This window comes from Galeopterus variegatus, unplaced genomic scaffold, assembly GCF_000696425.1.
Source record: "Galeopterus variegatus unplaced genomic scaffold, G_variegatus-3.0.2 Scaffold631, whole genome shotgun sequence".
Lineage (NCBI taxonomy): Eukaryota > Metazoa > Chordata > Mammalia > Dermoptera > Cynocephalidae > Galeopterus > Galeopterus variegatus.
This window is the reverse complement of record NW_007726742.1, coordinates 17,783-30,581: the sequence shown is the minus strand read 5'-3', so window position 1 is coordinate 30,581 and position 12,799 is coordinate 17,783. Positions and strand designations below refer to the sequence as shown.

General features: G+C 41.6%; 1 protein-coding gene across 1 annotated transcript; it reads right to left on the bottom strand.

Moving 5' to 3' along the window:
- Positions 1–2,462: 2,462 nt before the first annotated feature.
- EIF4H (eukaryotic translation initiation factor 4H) lies at positions 2,463–12,393 on the bottom strand. Its single transcript, XM_008570792.1, has 7 exons — positions 12,356–12,393; positions 11,373–11,560; positions 9,367–9,431; positions 9,183–9,279; positions 8,797–8,856; positions 4,609–4,746; positions 2,463–4,416 (listed from the first exon to the last, which is right to left on the bottom strand). The coding sequence occupies exons 1-7, from the start codon at positions 12,391–12,393 to the stop codon at positions 4,277–4,279; spliced, it is 726 nt and encodes a 241-aa protein (XP_008569014.1). The 3' UTR covers positions 2,463–4,276.
- Positions 12,394–12,799: the final 406 nt, after the last annotated feature.

Sequence of the window (12,799 nt, the reverse complement as noted above, 5' to 3'; positions counted from 1 at the left end):
CGCACTGTCCCGAGTGCGCCACGGGCTCGGCCCATCTTGTTCAGTTTTATAAATTCTAGTGCACTTAGGTTTTATATATTTTTTACCACTCAATGGTTCTCGGTATATTATTTTAAAAATTGTGATAAATATATGTAACATAAAATTTTCTATTTTAAGAATGCAATCGTGTTATTTATAGCCTCTGGGCTACCTGAAAGGCTTCTCTGATCTCTCTCCCTCCCAACCACATTTAAGAGGATGAGCTAGGCCAGTCATAATTTTAACACTTACCCTGTCTCCCAGTGAGTGAAAGAACAAGTACAGGAAACAAGTTCTCCCCAGAGCCCAGATTGAATACCAAACAGCTGGCCCTGTGAGACTGTTTTTTTTTTTTTGCAGCTGGCCAGTATGGGGATCCAAACTTGACCTTGGTGTTATAACACTGTGCTCTAACCAAGTGAGCTAACCAGCCAGCCCAAGAGTATGCTTTTCTTTATTTAATATTTTACAAAGTTCAACAGTAATTACAGATGAGGGAAGTGATGAGGAGTAGGTTATAATTTAAGTACAGTCTTCACTATTCTGGTTTACTCTAATGACAAAAAATTGCAAAAGGAAGACTGTAAGACTGGATGTGTTTCTATCTGTAAACCTCACACAAGTGAGAACGTAACTCAAACATCAAGACTGGCCAAGAAAACATAAAGAGAAGAGCAAGCTCCTCACCAAAGAAAGAAAACCAGCTGTGGCCAGGGCTGGCCCCATCTCTTTAGAGAAGCTCAACAAGCAGGTCCCAGCTCCTCTGTACAAAGTCCTGCTTCAGGGTGGACATTTTAGGCTCTTTCACCACCTCACATGCCAAGCAAACCCAAGTTCCCAGTTAATCAATCAGCTTTCCTTATTCTAGACTTAATCTCCACTAAGTAATCTTCACTGAGAAAACCAGGCTGTTCTCTAGAAATTGTAAATTCAAAGTGGACACTAGACGATCCCAATACCCTCCAGCACCATGCTCTCCCAAGTGAGTTATGGGCCGGCCCTAAGCTAAGAATTCTTTATAGAGTCGAGTCCATTAAAAGGGCCTCACTCAGCATGCCGTTAAATCTTGGCTCTCTGAAGTCAGTTTGAGAAGAGCAGACAGAAGCCAGGCATTGACTGTCTAAAACTATCTCTGGAACACTGACATAGTTAGTGCAAACTGTTATGAACATGACCCTACTCACTCAGGTGCTCATCTGGGGACACACTTTCCCCTAACTTAGTTACTTATGGATGGGAGGCAAGTACCGAAAAGCTTTCTGTAAACACTTACCCACCAAGGAAACAGGTGCTCGTTGGCGAGCAGCAACTGCTGTAGAGCTACAGCAACACTTGGGGAGGCAGGGAGACAGGAGCACAAGCTTCACCCCAATCACATCAGAAAACCACAGTGACCGGGAGGCCCAGCTGGCCCTCTGGAACATTCGCACACTGCACAGGTCCTTCAGAGATGGAGTCCACTGGACCCCTGGAAAGGTTTGTAGAGCTGGATTTCAAGTCTCTGACCCCAAGAAATCTTTACAGACTAAGGTGCCAACTCCTCAACCTAGAGCGGAAGGGCTTTTCAGGCTTTGGGATCTCCCCACTTAAACAAAACCCCAGCAAGCTTCACATCCTCTCTGCCCTCGCTCTTGGCTGGGAAGCAGTCAAGCAAATAGTCACCCCAGGCACTCTCCTGTAAGTGCCTGCCCTGCCCACCTTCTTTTCTTAAAAGTCAGCTGTATCCAGGGCTCTCCCCTCATCACCTGACACTCCCACCTCAAGGTAAGCGAGTTCAGCAATGGGCGGGCCCTCCACCCCCAGCCTCCCTTACAGCCAGGTCTATCCCAAACATGCCTTGAAGCTGAGCTCTGCCCACTAGGACCGTCTTTGCTTGCCTACTAAAGCAGATGAGAAAAACTACCAAACAGCAAACTATACAGCAGTACCTCCTCAAAAGAGGATCTCCTTGCCATAAAGTAGCACCCAGAATTTATTTTATGGACAGCTGTTAAAAACAGGCACGCAATATGTTGATTTCCTCTATCTTGGAAAAAAAAATTGTTCCTTTTCCTAACAAAAAACTACTGCCAGACTTCTAAGAGTTTTGTCTGATTAGGAAAATTACATTTTTAGGAAGGGGAATAAAAAAGGAAGAAAAAACTGGCATCCTATTTCTAATCATCACTTTTAAAATAATTTCACTCATTGTTCCTTTTCCTAACAAAAAACTACTGCCAGACTTCTAAGAGTTTTGTCTGATTAGGAAAATTACATTTTTAGGAAGGGGAAAAAAAAAGGAAGAAAAAACTGGCATCCTATTTCTAATCATCACTTTTAAAATAATTTCACTCAACTTATAACTTAAACTATACACTCTTAATTTAGACAGTCACCCAAATGTAAAATGGCTAATCTCACCAATAGCTAAAAAGAACACAAAAATAAAGACAAGCATTAAATATTATGTAAGGTTTTCTTTTATTTAAAAGATCATTCACAAAATACCATATCCATAGATTTACTTTCTGTCATATAGCTGAATGTGTTGAGTGTTTGGAATTGCATTCTTACATTAAAAGTCAACTGGATTGCCCAGTTTAGGTGAATTTGTTTTGTTCTTTATCTTTTCCACACTGAAGATGTAAGTAGCTCATCTGAAAGCATCAGGTTTGATTACAACCACATAATGCATGTCTTTCTTAAGTTAAGTATTGGTGTTACACAAATGGTTCTTATCTCAGCAGAGAAGCTGACAGGTAGAAGGATGGAAAGGCATGAGAGTTCTGTAAATTGCTGAGACCTTGTAACAAAGACACAGTAAGAGAAGCCAAGGATGACAGCTAGTGACCAACTATGACCTAAGCACACTACGCTGCATAAGCCAGGCCACCCCTTGGCCCTCTGGTCAACCTGGCCAGGGTCTCTCTCTTCCCCAGGGCTCTAGCTGTTGGTGGACCTCGATCTGCTCCCAATGGGACAGACTGAGACTCAGGTACTAAAGATTTTTCATTTGTTTTTCACACACAGGTGTTCAAGCTCAAAAGCTATTGCCTAACCCCTACTCCCAGGTAAGTGCTGAACACTGTATGTGGAAAAATAAACTTTGTCCGAAAGATGAGGCAGCAAACCTCGAAATTTACAGTCATTTACAGTTATCTTAAGGTTCTTGACAGCTCTGCATAGTAAAAATTTCCAATCATCAAGTGAAATAAAGTGCCTGATTCTAGGCCCATGCTCACTATGAATTTCTGGGGCAGTGGGAAGCAGTATCTCATTATGTTACTTACACTGGGAAACAGACGAATACAGGGAGAGATGCAAAATACACAGAAAGGGACTCAGACAAAAGTAACGTCAATGTTATGAAGTTAGCTCCAGCACCACCACCCTCAATCCCCGAAGCGCCGCAACCCAGCGGAAATGAAACCAACTGGCAGTGGGCTACCCCCAGCCAGAAAGGAGCCCCACATACACCTAGTGAAAGGTGTTAACTAGTTTGGACAGGGTCTCCAAAAAGCGGTAACAACTCCCCACCAATATTCCACACTCCTTTCCTTTCAGGTTGCACTGTTTGAAATGTGAGTCTATTCTTCTGCTTGAAAAATCCATCTGGGGAGGTGGTAATGGAGATAGGACCACCTGTAAACAGGAATGGGAAAGAATCTGCAAGGATCAACAATATTTTATACTTGTTTTAAAAATAAGGTGCCTCAAATTTTGTATGTTGATCACAGCTGAATAAAAACAATATGCTATTCAATTTGTCAGAGACTTCTGCTTTTTTCTTGGAAGCCACAGCAATACAGAACTCAACATGCAGGTAAGAAGAGAAGCACAGAAAATCAAAGGAAACACCCGGAGTCTAGCCAGTATGTCTAAACTAAAAAGACAAAGCAAAGGAGAGAAATGAAGCAGCACCTTCACCCAAACAACTCCCACGTGGTGGCCGCCTTCGCTCCTCCACGGAAACCTGTGTGCTGTAAGGAAAACAAGGAGCAAGAAGGAAAAAGGACAAAGGAAAGTGGGGAAGGAATAGAAGGGGGGAAAAAAAAGCACAAAACGGGCACTAGGTAGATACAGCAAAGCCAAGGATGTACTAAAAACCACTTGTTAACAGCTGACATGCATTCACAAGCTCTGTGTTTCCACTGTAAGAAAGGAGGACAATGCCAGGCGCAGGAATGGGAGCTGCAGGACTGCCGGCCCAGGGGAAGAGCTGGGCTGGGGTCTTGCTCTACTTCCCCCCACACCCCATTCCCTCCCAACCACGAGCTCATTCTTGCTCCTTCTGAACGACTTCCTCTCTGGGCCTGGCTCCCCCAAAGATAGCAGAGTTGGGGTTGGCTACTTGATTGAGGGGTGTTGCAACTGTTCGAGGTTTGAGCTGGAGTCGTGGTCTCTGTGCTCTTTCCTCTGGGCGAGAAAAAAACATGGTTTATTAAGAATGGATCCCACTGCACATCCCAGGCAAAATGACAAAACTGATGTTGATCTCAACAACCCAGCATACTTTCTAAAATGAACAGACTTAAAACCTACTATTTCATCACCAGATACGCTATATGCCATGAAAAGATGCTCTTCACTCATGAATGACCCCCATACCTTCTGTTGGTTCTCTGAAATCCATATTGGATCCGCGAAGGGGAGGGCCATCTCTAAAACGACTCCCCATGGGAGGGCCTGTTCGCCGGTCACCTGGACGACTACCTCCCCTGCCTCCTAGGAAGTCGTCCCTGAAGCCTGAAGAAGAAAGATAACACTGAATTACTGTTTAAACTATCATCTCAAAGCAGGTTATATTGTCTTTGTGAATTATTTCTCAGTTTAATTTTAAATTCTTTACTTAGTCCAGTATCTGAAGTTTTTCCAAAATAAAGTGCACTGAAAATGAGTCCAAATGTGAATCTGCTAGGTAATTACAATGCTAACAGGCTTTTTAAATAAAAAAGAATCAGAATCTTAGGAGATGAAAATAAAATGAGCTATTTAAATTCTCAGCTTGAAGTGGAAAAATACCAGGAGACTATATTCTAATATGGCTTAAGCCAAAAAAAAATCCTCAAAGCAGGTTTATTGTTTTCTAATATAAATCTATACAGTTATATTTAGAGGTATTTACAGCCTAGAACACAACATCACAAGAAAAAGCTACATGAAGACAAAATAAAAATACGAAGTCACCTCTGGGTGACACTCCCCATTTTCCTGTTTCTGGTGTGGGTCACTGTAAAAGCAAAGCGCCCGCGTGGTAAACAAAGCAGTTACCCAAGGAAGGCACATCCCCCCTTCACAGAAGCATGCCCAGGGAGCAGACTGCCCCAGGCCCCACCCGTGTCACACTGCTGGTGGTTAAGGGTTCTTCCTCGTTCAACTACCTGTCTACTAAAACAACTCTCAACAGAAGTCAACTGCACTTCACTTAGAATGTCAGAATTGTCACCAGTGTGTAGAAGGAAGAATATTTTCTTTACAGACTTTAATAACCTTAGAGGCTTTAGTCCTGCATTTAAGTGAAAGTCTTTGACTGTGGGTGGTGGATTAAGCTAATTAACCTTTTGACAGTATAGCCTATGAAGTTACAGTTAAATTTCAGTAAAAATAAAACCATAATTAAACAAATGGGTTTGCCCCACTGTTTAAGCTCCCAAAGGTGACTACCTTTCCTCTCTCCAAGGATGACTCACAGCTTTTTAGGAACTTATCTTCTATGTACATTCTTCTATATACAATCGATCCTCATTACTCACAGATTCTGTATCTGTAAATTCATCTACTCACTGAAATTTAAGTGTAACCCGAAACCCACACTGGCGGCATGTCTGCAGTCGTTCAGAGGCAAGCACAGAGCAGTGGAGGACTGAGTCGCGATGCACTCGCTGCCAGCGCAGGCACAAACAGGCAGCGCCCACTGTCCTGCTTCAGCTCTCATACCGTACATGACTATCCTTTTCAAGATCTCTTTAGCACCAGGTTTTTTTGCCCTTTTGTGCGTTTAGCTGGTAATTTTGCTGTTTAAATGGCCTCCCAAATGTAGCAAAGTGTTGTTTAGTACTTCTTCTTTTTTTTTTTTAATCCTTTTTGTCTTTTTTCGTGACCGGCAACAGATCACAACCCTCAGTGTCGCGCCCGTACCGGACCGGGACCGGCCATGGGATCGCAACCCTCAGTGTTGCTCCCGCCCCTCGCTCAGCCAGTGAGCAGCCGGTCTGTATGTGGGATCTGAACCCTCCGCGGGAGCGCCGCCGCGCTTCCCAAGCGGCACACTATAGCAGTGTGCCACCAGGCCGGCCCCCTGTTTAGTACTTCTAAGTGCAAGAAGGCTGGAACATGCCTTATGGACAAAAGGCATGAGAGTTATAGTAATCATAGAGAACTACAGTTAGTCGTGAGGTCAATATTAATGAATCATGCTACCTATTAAATAAGGTGTCTTTAAACAGAAGCACACATAGAACATTGGTTGATGAAAAGGTTATGACCAGAGGCTCGCAGTAATCTAACCCTGCATTTGCTCTAGGAGCAACAGTTAAGTATTGGCTAATTCAGCGTTCTTGGTGACTTTATGGGACATAACTTCCTTGAATAATGAGAACCGACTGCATCTCCAATCGTGGTATACTTCTGTTAAGGGTGGCAAGGATTTTGGAAACAGATCAAGTTACTTGAAACCCAGTTCAGAGACTGAGTTTAGCAGTATAAATTTTTTAAAAAGTATACATACATTTTAGCAAAACAAGTAATAAAAGCAACTCTAAATGGATTTAGACCAATTGGTGCACTGGTTAGGGGAAACACACTTGGACACCTCCAGTGAAGTATAAAGTTCTTCACAAAATCTTTTAACAACCAGAGCGTACACACTTCATTGAGCTTAATTAGTGTTCAGACATTCCACCTGACACTTCCCCAAACTAAACTGTGAAGTGTGCCTTTCCATATGAGTATGGAGGTATGCCCCTTTAATTTGAGATTATTTTTCTGCCAGTGGTTAGCATACAACAAATCAGCTCACACCCACACTGATGAGGCAATAAACACAACTGCTACTTTGTCCAGGTGCATGACAAAGTACAGCAAAGTCAGTGTACATTAATATCAAGTGAAAACCTCATTTTATAATCTCTTACAAAACAGGCAATGGGAAAATTACGAAGGAAAAGCAAGGTTTGACATCAACAAATATCTTTAAGTTTGTTGAAAGATTTCTAGGAAGCACACTATTCATTAGAATCTTCAGAGTTTTCTTTACAAAGTTTAGTTCACCACACTGGCTATTTCTGCTAGTGGGATGTTTTTATTTGCTTTCTTCTCTGTATTTTTTTCTGTATTGATTTTTTTTTTAAACAATGAGCATGTATCATTTCAAAAAACAGCACCCTTACATTAAAGAGTAAAAGATCTATTTTCACAAGTAATGTATAAAGCACCAAATTAGCTACTACTCTATCAGGTTTTAGATGTCACCAAAATACTGTAGTTCACAGAACTGGTGGGTGGCAAGGCAGTGTGGCTCTGGCTGTGTTTACTGTGTTTCTCTGTTGAGTGTCAAAGGCCAGGCCAAGCCAACAGCAGGAAGATGTTAGTTACTCAGGTAACTTCCACAGCTTCCGAGCCATGAGCTGCCCATGCTACTTCTACAGCACCTGTGAATGCAAAACTGGCAGGTCCAAGGCCATCTTTCATTGAGCTACTAACTATTGCACTTGGGTTGGCTTTGAGAAGACATCTGTCGCATGTTTCAATCAGAGACTAGCTTATACATAAAATTACAGGTTTACTGGATTATACTGTACTTTTATGAATAAGCTCATTTCTGACTGGCTACAGGACTTTAATGAATTAAATTATTCAACAGATAATTAGTCACCTGTTTAGCTAAAGCAGTACTGGAAAAGAATTTTTAAAAATTTCTCTCAAAAGACAGCTTGCACCAGGCCTTCCCATACTTACCAATTCTTTTTTAGTTTTGTTTTGATGAGGGGAGTGTAATGAGGCGGGGTGCTGATATTCTTACCTTACATAGTGGAGAGTGCAGAGAGAGCATCTCAAATTTGTGGGAAAGAAACAGACTTGTTTTTCTTTTTCTACCTTTCTGTCACAATTGACATTTTAACCCTATATATGAGTTACTTTTATCATTAAAAAACAAAAAGTAGAGATGCAAAAATGCTTAGGAGAGATCAATCCTTCAAAGCAGAGGCCTGGTATGCAAACTGACCTCCTGAGTTAAGACATCTAACAGTCTGCCTGGGTTGGCTAAGAAAGGGAACGGTGAAGTGGACCATGTCCACCATTAAGGGATGGGAGTTCCATGCCCTTCAAGAAAAAAAATAGCCCACCCGGAATACCCTTTACCATCTAAGAAGGAGCTACCAGGAATGACAGATATGAGGCTTTCTGTAATCTTCCAGAACCTCTATACTGTTACCTCTAAAAGTGACAGTACTTCTTTGTGCCGTAGACAAAACAAAAGAGTTTCCTGGGCTGGAGTCTGATAAAGACTACTGAGCGAGATCAAGGCCCGTACACACCTGAGAGACAGCAGGCAGACAACAGGCAACATGGCAAGGTGCACTGGTCTGACCTGCTCACAGTGTGGGTCCTTTCAAGTCCTACTCCACATGGGCTCTACCAGAGGCTTACTTGCATGCCTGGGTACCTTTCAGGAAAGTTTCATTTGTGAAAGGAACTAGAGAAGTAGTCCGGCCAGGCGGGCTACTCACAAGAAATGTACAACAGCAGCAAGGCCACTGGAAAAAAGGTAAGTGGTGATACTTTAAATACTGATACCGGAATTGAAGTCATCCCGGGAATCCCATCCACCTCTAGATTCTCGAGAGCCACCCATTCCTGAGGATACACAAAAAAGATAAAAGTTGAGGTCGTATCATTACCTTGCTGCACAAACATGGAAAAATTCATTTGGAAGATGTATAACTAATGTGATGGGAAGTTGAATGAAATCATTATAAGAGTTCTTGCTGCCAACAGAAAAAAAAAAAACAACCCAGGCTTGCAGAAGCATCATCTGTTCTTTCTGTGATTTTACGTGTATTTTTAAAAGCTCACAAGAACCTATCAAACCTATGAGACAGAGTTCTGCTAGTAATGTTCAAGAATTGTAATCAGTGGGCACACAGCAAGTTTTTATGTTCAGTCTTAGAAGAACCAATCACCTCTGTCATCTGGTCCACCTTTCCTGAATCCAAAGCCACCTTTATCTTGTTTTCTGCCTTCTGCAATGTCCACACGAAGCAACCGATCACCCAACAGCTAATGATAAGGGGAAAATAGTGTAAGTACTGGCAAGGAGAAAAGTCTCAACTGTTAATATGACAGAGAAAACCTGAGGATACTTACTGCACCATCATATGTCAGAGCTTCCTTAAGGGAATCCACCTCATCGAATTCTACATAGCAGAATCCTGTAAGAGAAAATAAACCCCCAATTTCCTAAAGTAATTCTGAGTTAAAGATATGATATGATCCTATCTGTTTCACTTCCCTATGTAAGAACTCCCATTTTTGTTGCATCTAGATGAGAGCAGACTATTAGAGCCTGAAAGAGCATATTTCACTTTCAGTAAATAAAACTTGACTGGTATTTCTCCCTCTCAATTACACTTTATCAGTCAGAAAATGCTAATCAAACAAGCATGGAAAGCAGCTGTGTTTTTATAAATCTTTTTCTTGTATGTTTTAACTATGATATTAAAGCCTTTCTTGGGTTACTCTAGAGCTGCTCTGACTTCTAAATGATTTTATTTAATATAATCTAATTTGGGATTAGATTTCATAGATTTCAAATTTGATACCTAAAATGCTTTGAAGAAGAGGCTTAGGGTGCCTATTAACTTACTACTCAGGTAGGTAATACAAAAATTTTTGCTTTACAAAGCTAAAAAATATATCCTGGGTGACAAGGGTATTCTCCTCTGGATGTTAATTAAAAGACAGATGGCCTAGGTCCAAGCATGTTACTACTGACAACCGTGTCCCTAATGCTGAATTCTGACATTGCCCCTTCCTTTCAGTCTGGAGTCTAAATCTGGGTTAAGCAGTCTGCCACCCCTAAACTGCAACCTGTATCCCCCCCCAACCCCCGCCGAGTATCCTAATTCTGTTTAATCATTACACTTCATCTTTGAAGTCCCTAGACCAAAGGTGCTTTGAAGGCCTTAGTCCAAACTTTTCCTGTTCACCATTTGTGTAAAGAACGTACTGCCATGGCTGGAGGCCCCCCTGCCCCCAGCTTTCTTCCCTAAGTGGATTCAATGTTGATAGTAATTGAGAAAACCACTCCCCAGATCAAAATGGTAACAGCCCAGTCATGCGTCTCATACTCTAGAGCTACTAAACTGAGGATGACTCTATGAGACAAGTTCCAGAACCTGCTGCTACTGACCCAGCCCAAAGGCTAGGTTCACCCCCAAATTTTTATAGTTTGAATTCCTAAGGCTTTCTGGGAGGCAAGCTGGGTGGGATTTACTTTCACAAGCTTAACTGTTACTTATTTTCATTGTTTGATCACATTCTATATACATGGATTTAATAATAACATCTATACACAAACCACTCAGATCAGCAACAACTTCTCTGCTTCTTGTACAGCTCCTCACCATAAGACAGACACTCTCTACTTTTCATGGATGTGCTTCTGGATGAATATATAGGGCAAATGGCCTTATGCCTAGCATCATGAACTTAAGTACCAGACACATTTCTGTTCAGGAAACCTTGAAAGCAGGATAATGCTCATCTGATCCTTCATTCTGACTCCTCTCTGCTCAAGCACCCTAAAGAGACTAATCTACAGACACCTACTTTATCTGAAATTTGAGCCAACCCTGCCAAACACATGCTCTGAATTTACAAACATATACCAACAACTCTTACTAGGTTATCTTTTGGATTTCATAATAACTGGATTATAGAAAAACTACCAAGAAAAATGAGTCGGCCAAGGTGAAATGTGCCTTAAAAGCCCTCAGTTTTATCTATTCACTTCTCTCCTGGGTAAGTTTTTTACTGGCAAAGACAGGATTGCTATATGGGCAATCATGGAAATATGCACATATTTCTACACACTAGGCTGTGTAAAACATTTTCTCCCCAGTGGAACTGAAGACCTATGAGTTAAAGAGCTATGTTCATTCCAGTTACTTGGACCAGGCAAATACGTAAAACTTTCATGACTTTATTTTCCTATTTATTTTTTTAAAAAACTTCCATGATTTTCAACTTCTGGTTCACTAATACATTTTCATTTACACTCCCCTACTCCCCACCCATTACAGTAATTACATTTAGTCTCCCCTACCCGGACCCTTTTCAGTAATATACAGTAAGAATTCCCCCAAACTCACCTTTAAATTTGTCTGTGTCTTTGTCTCTGACTAGCCGTACACTCCTTATGCTGAGATCCTTAAAGATAGCATCTATGTCGCCCTGAACCGTATTAAAAGGTAGATTTCCTACGTATGCTGTGTAGGGGGGCTCTGTGGGCAGCTCCTTCTGGCTACGGGAACCATGGCCACCAGCACTGCCGCGGGACCTAGGAGGGGAGACAGACAGGATTCAAGTCTGCCGTGTGTTCCTGCCCCGGAGCAGGACAAGCAAAGCTGTCCTTCACTTGGTGTCACATCAGCCAGCAACAGCATCCCAGGTAAAACACTCCGTTCTAACACATAACAACAGCTTCTTGAAATCTTAAAGAGTATTATAAAACATAATTTATCAAAAAGAAGCCTGTTCTTTTCTGGCGGCAGGCTAGAACGGGGATCTGAACTCTTCGCCTTGGTGTTGTAACACTGCGCTCTAACCAACTTAGCTAACCGGCCAGCCCAAGGTGCCTGTTTTTTGGTGACAGAAACATCCACACACATTTCTGAAAAATCAATTCCAAACATCACATATCCTTCTAAGACAACTGGTTTTCTCCTAGTCACTTAGAATCTGTATCTGCAAAATGTTTAAATCCTAAAACCTAAGTAAACACCTTCCTTCACATACAATACTAAATACAGAAATGAACTGTTTACAAATGCTCTCATTAAAAGTTTAGATGTTGTGCAGCAAGAACTATGTACACACTACTCTCCACTCTGTGCACTGCTTACTTGGTCCTCAGACATACAGTGTGTAATATTAATGCATTAATATTAATTCCTCAGTGGTAATAATAGTTGTTTAACCCGTCAGAGGTATTAATTTAAATCCCAGCTCTGCCACTTATTAGACACATGACCTTGAGGAGTTACTCAACCTCTCTAAGCTTTATTTTGTAAAATTGTGTTAAAACTAAAACAGACCTTGAGTTATGAAAAACAACAAATATAAGGTGCCTTACACAGTGCCTAACAGTGTACATGTAGTAGCAATCACCATTATCACTTCCATGTACAACCTGAATTTTTTAAAAATTCAAAAACAAATGAGGTCATCATACATTTGTCTAAACCTACCGAATGTACAACACCAAGAGCGATCTCTAATATAAACTGTAGACACTGGGTGATGTGTCAATGTTGGTTCATCGATTGTAATAAATGTACCACTTTGTAATAAATGTACCACTTTGGTGCGGGACATTGATAGTAGGGGAGGCTCTGTGTCCGGGGGTCAGGGGATATACAGGAACTCTGTACCAATTTGTTGTTGGTGGCTGGCCGGTGTGGGGACCGAACCCTGGACCTTAGTGTTATCAGCACCACACACTAACCAACTGAGCTAACTGGCCAGCCCCCTTTTGCTCAATTTTGCTATGAACCTAAAATGGCTCCAAAAAATAAAG

Bases quoted from the DNA above. Each gene is read 5' to 3' on its own strand.
- EIF4H (XM_008570792.1), bottom strand. From the start codon at position 12,393: ATGGTGATTGCTACTACATGTACACTGTTAGGCACTGT. The intron at 4,747-8,796 runs GTATCAGTATTT...TTTCTTCTTCAG, and splicing joins CCGGGATGACTTCAATTCCG to GCTTCAGGGACGACTTCCTA. The intron at 4,417-4,608 runs GTATGGGGGTCA...TTTCTCGCCCAG, and splicing joins TTTCAGAGAACCAACAGAAG to AGGAAAGAGCACAGAGACCA.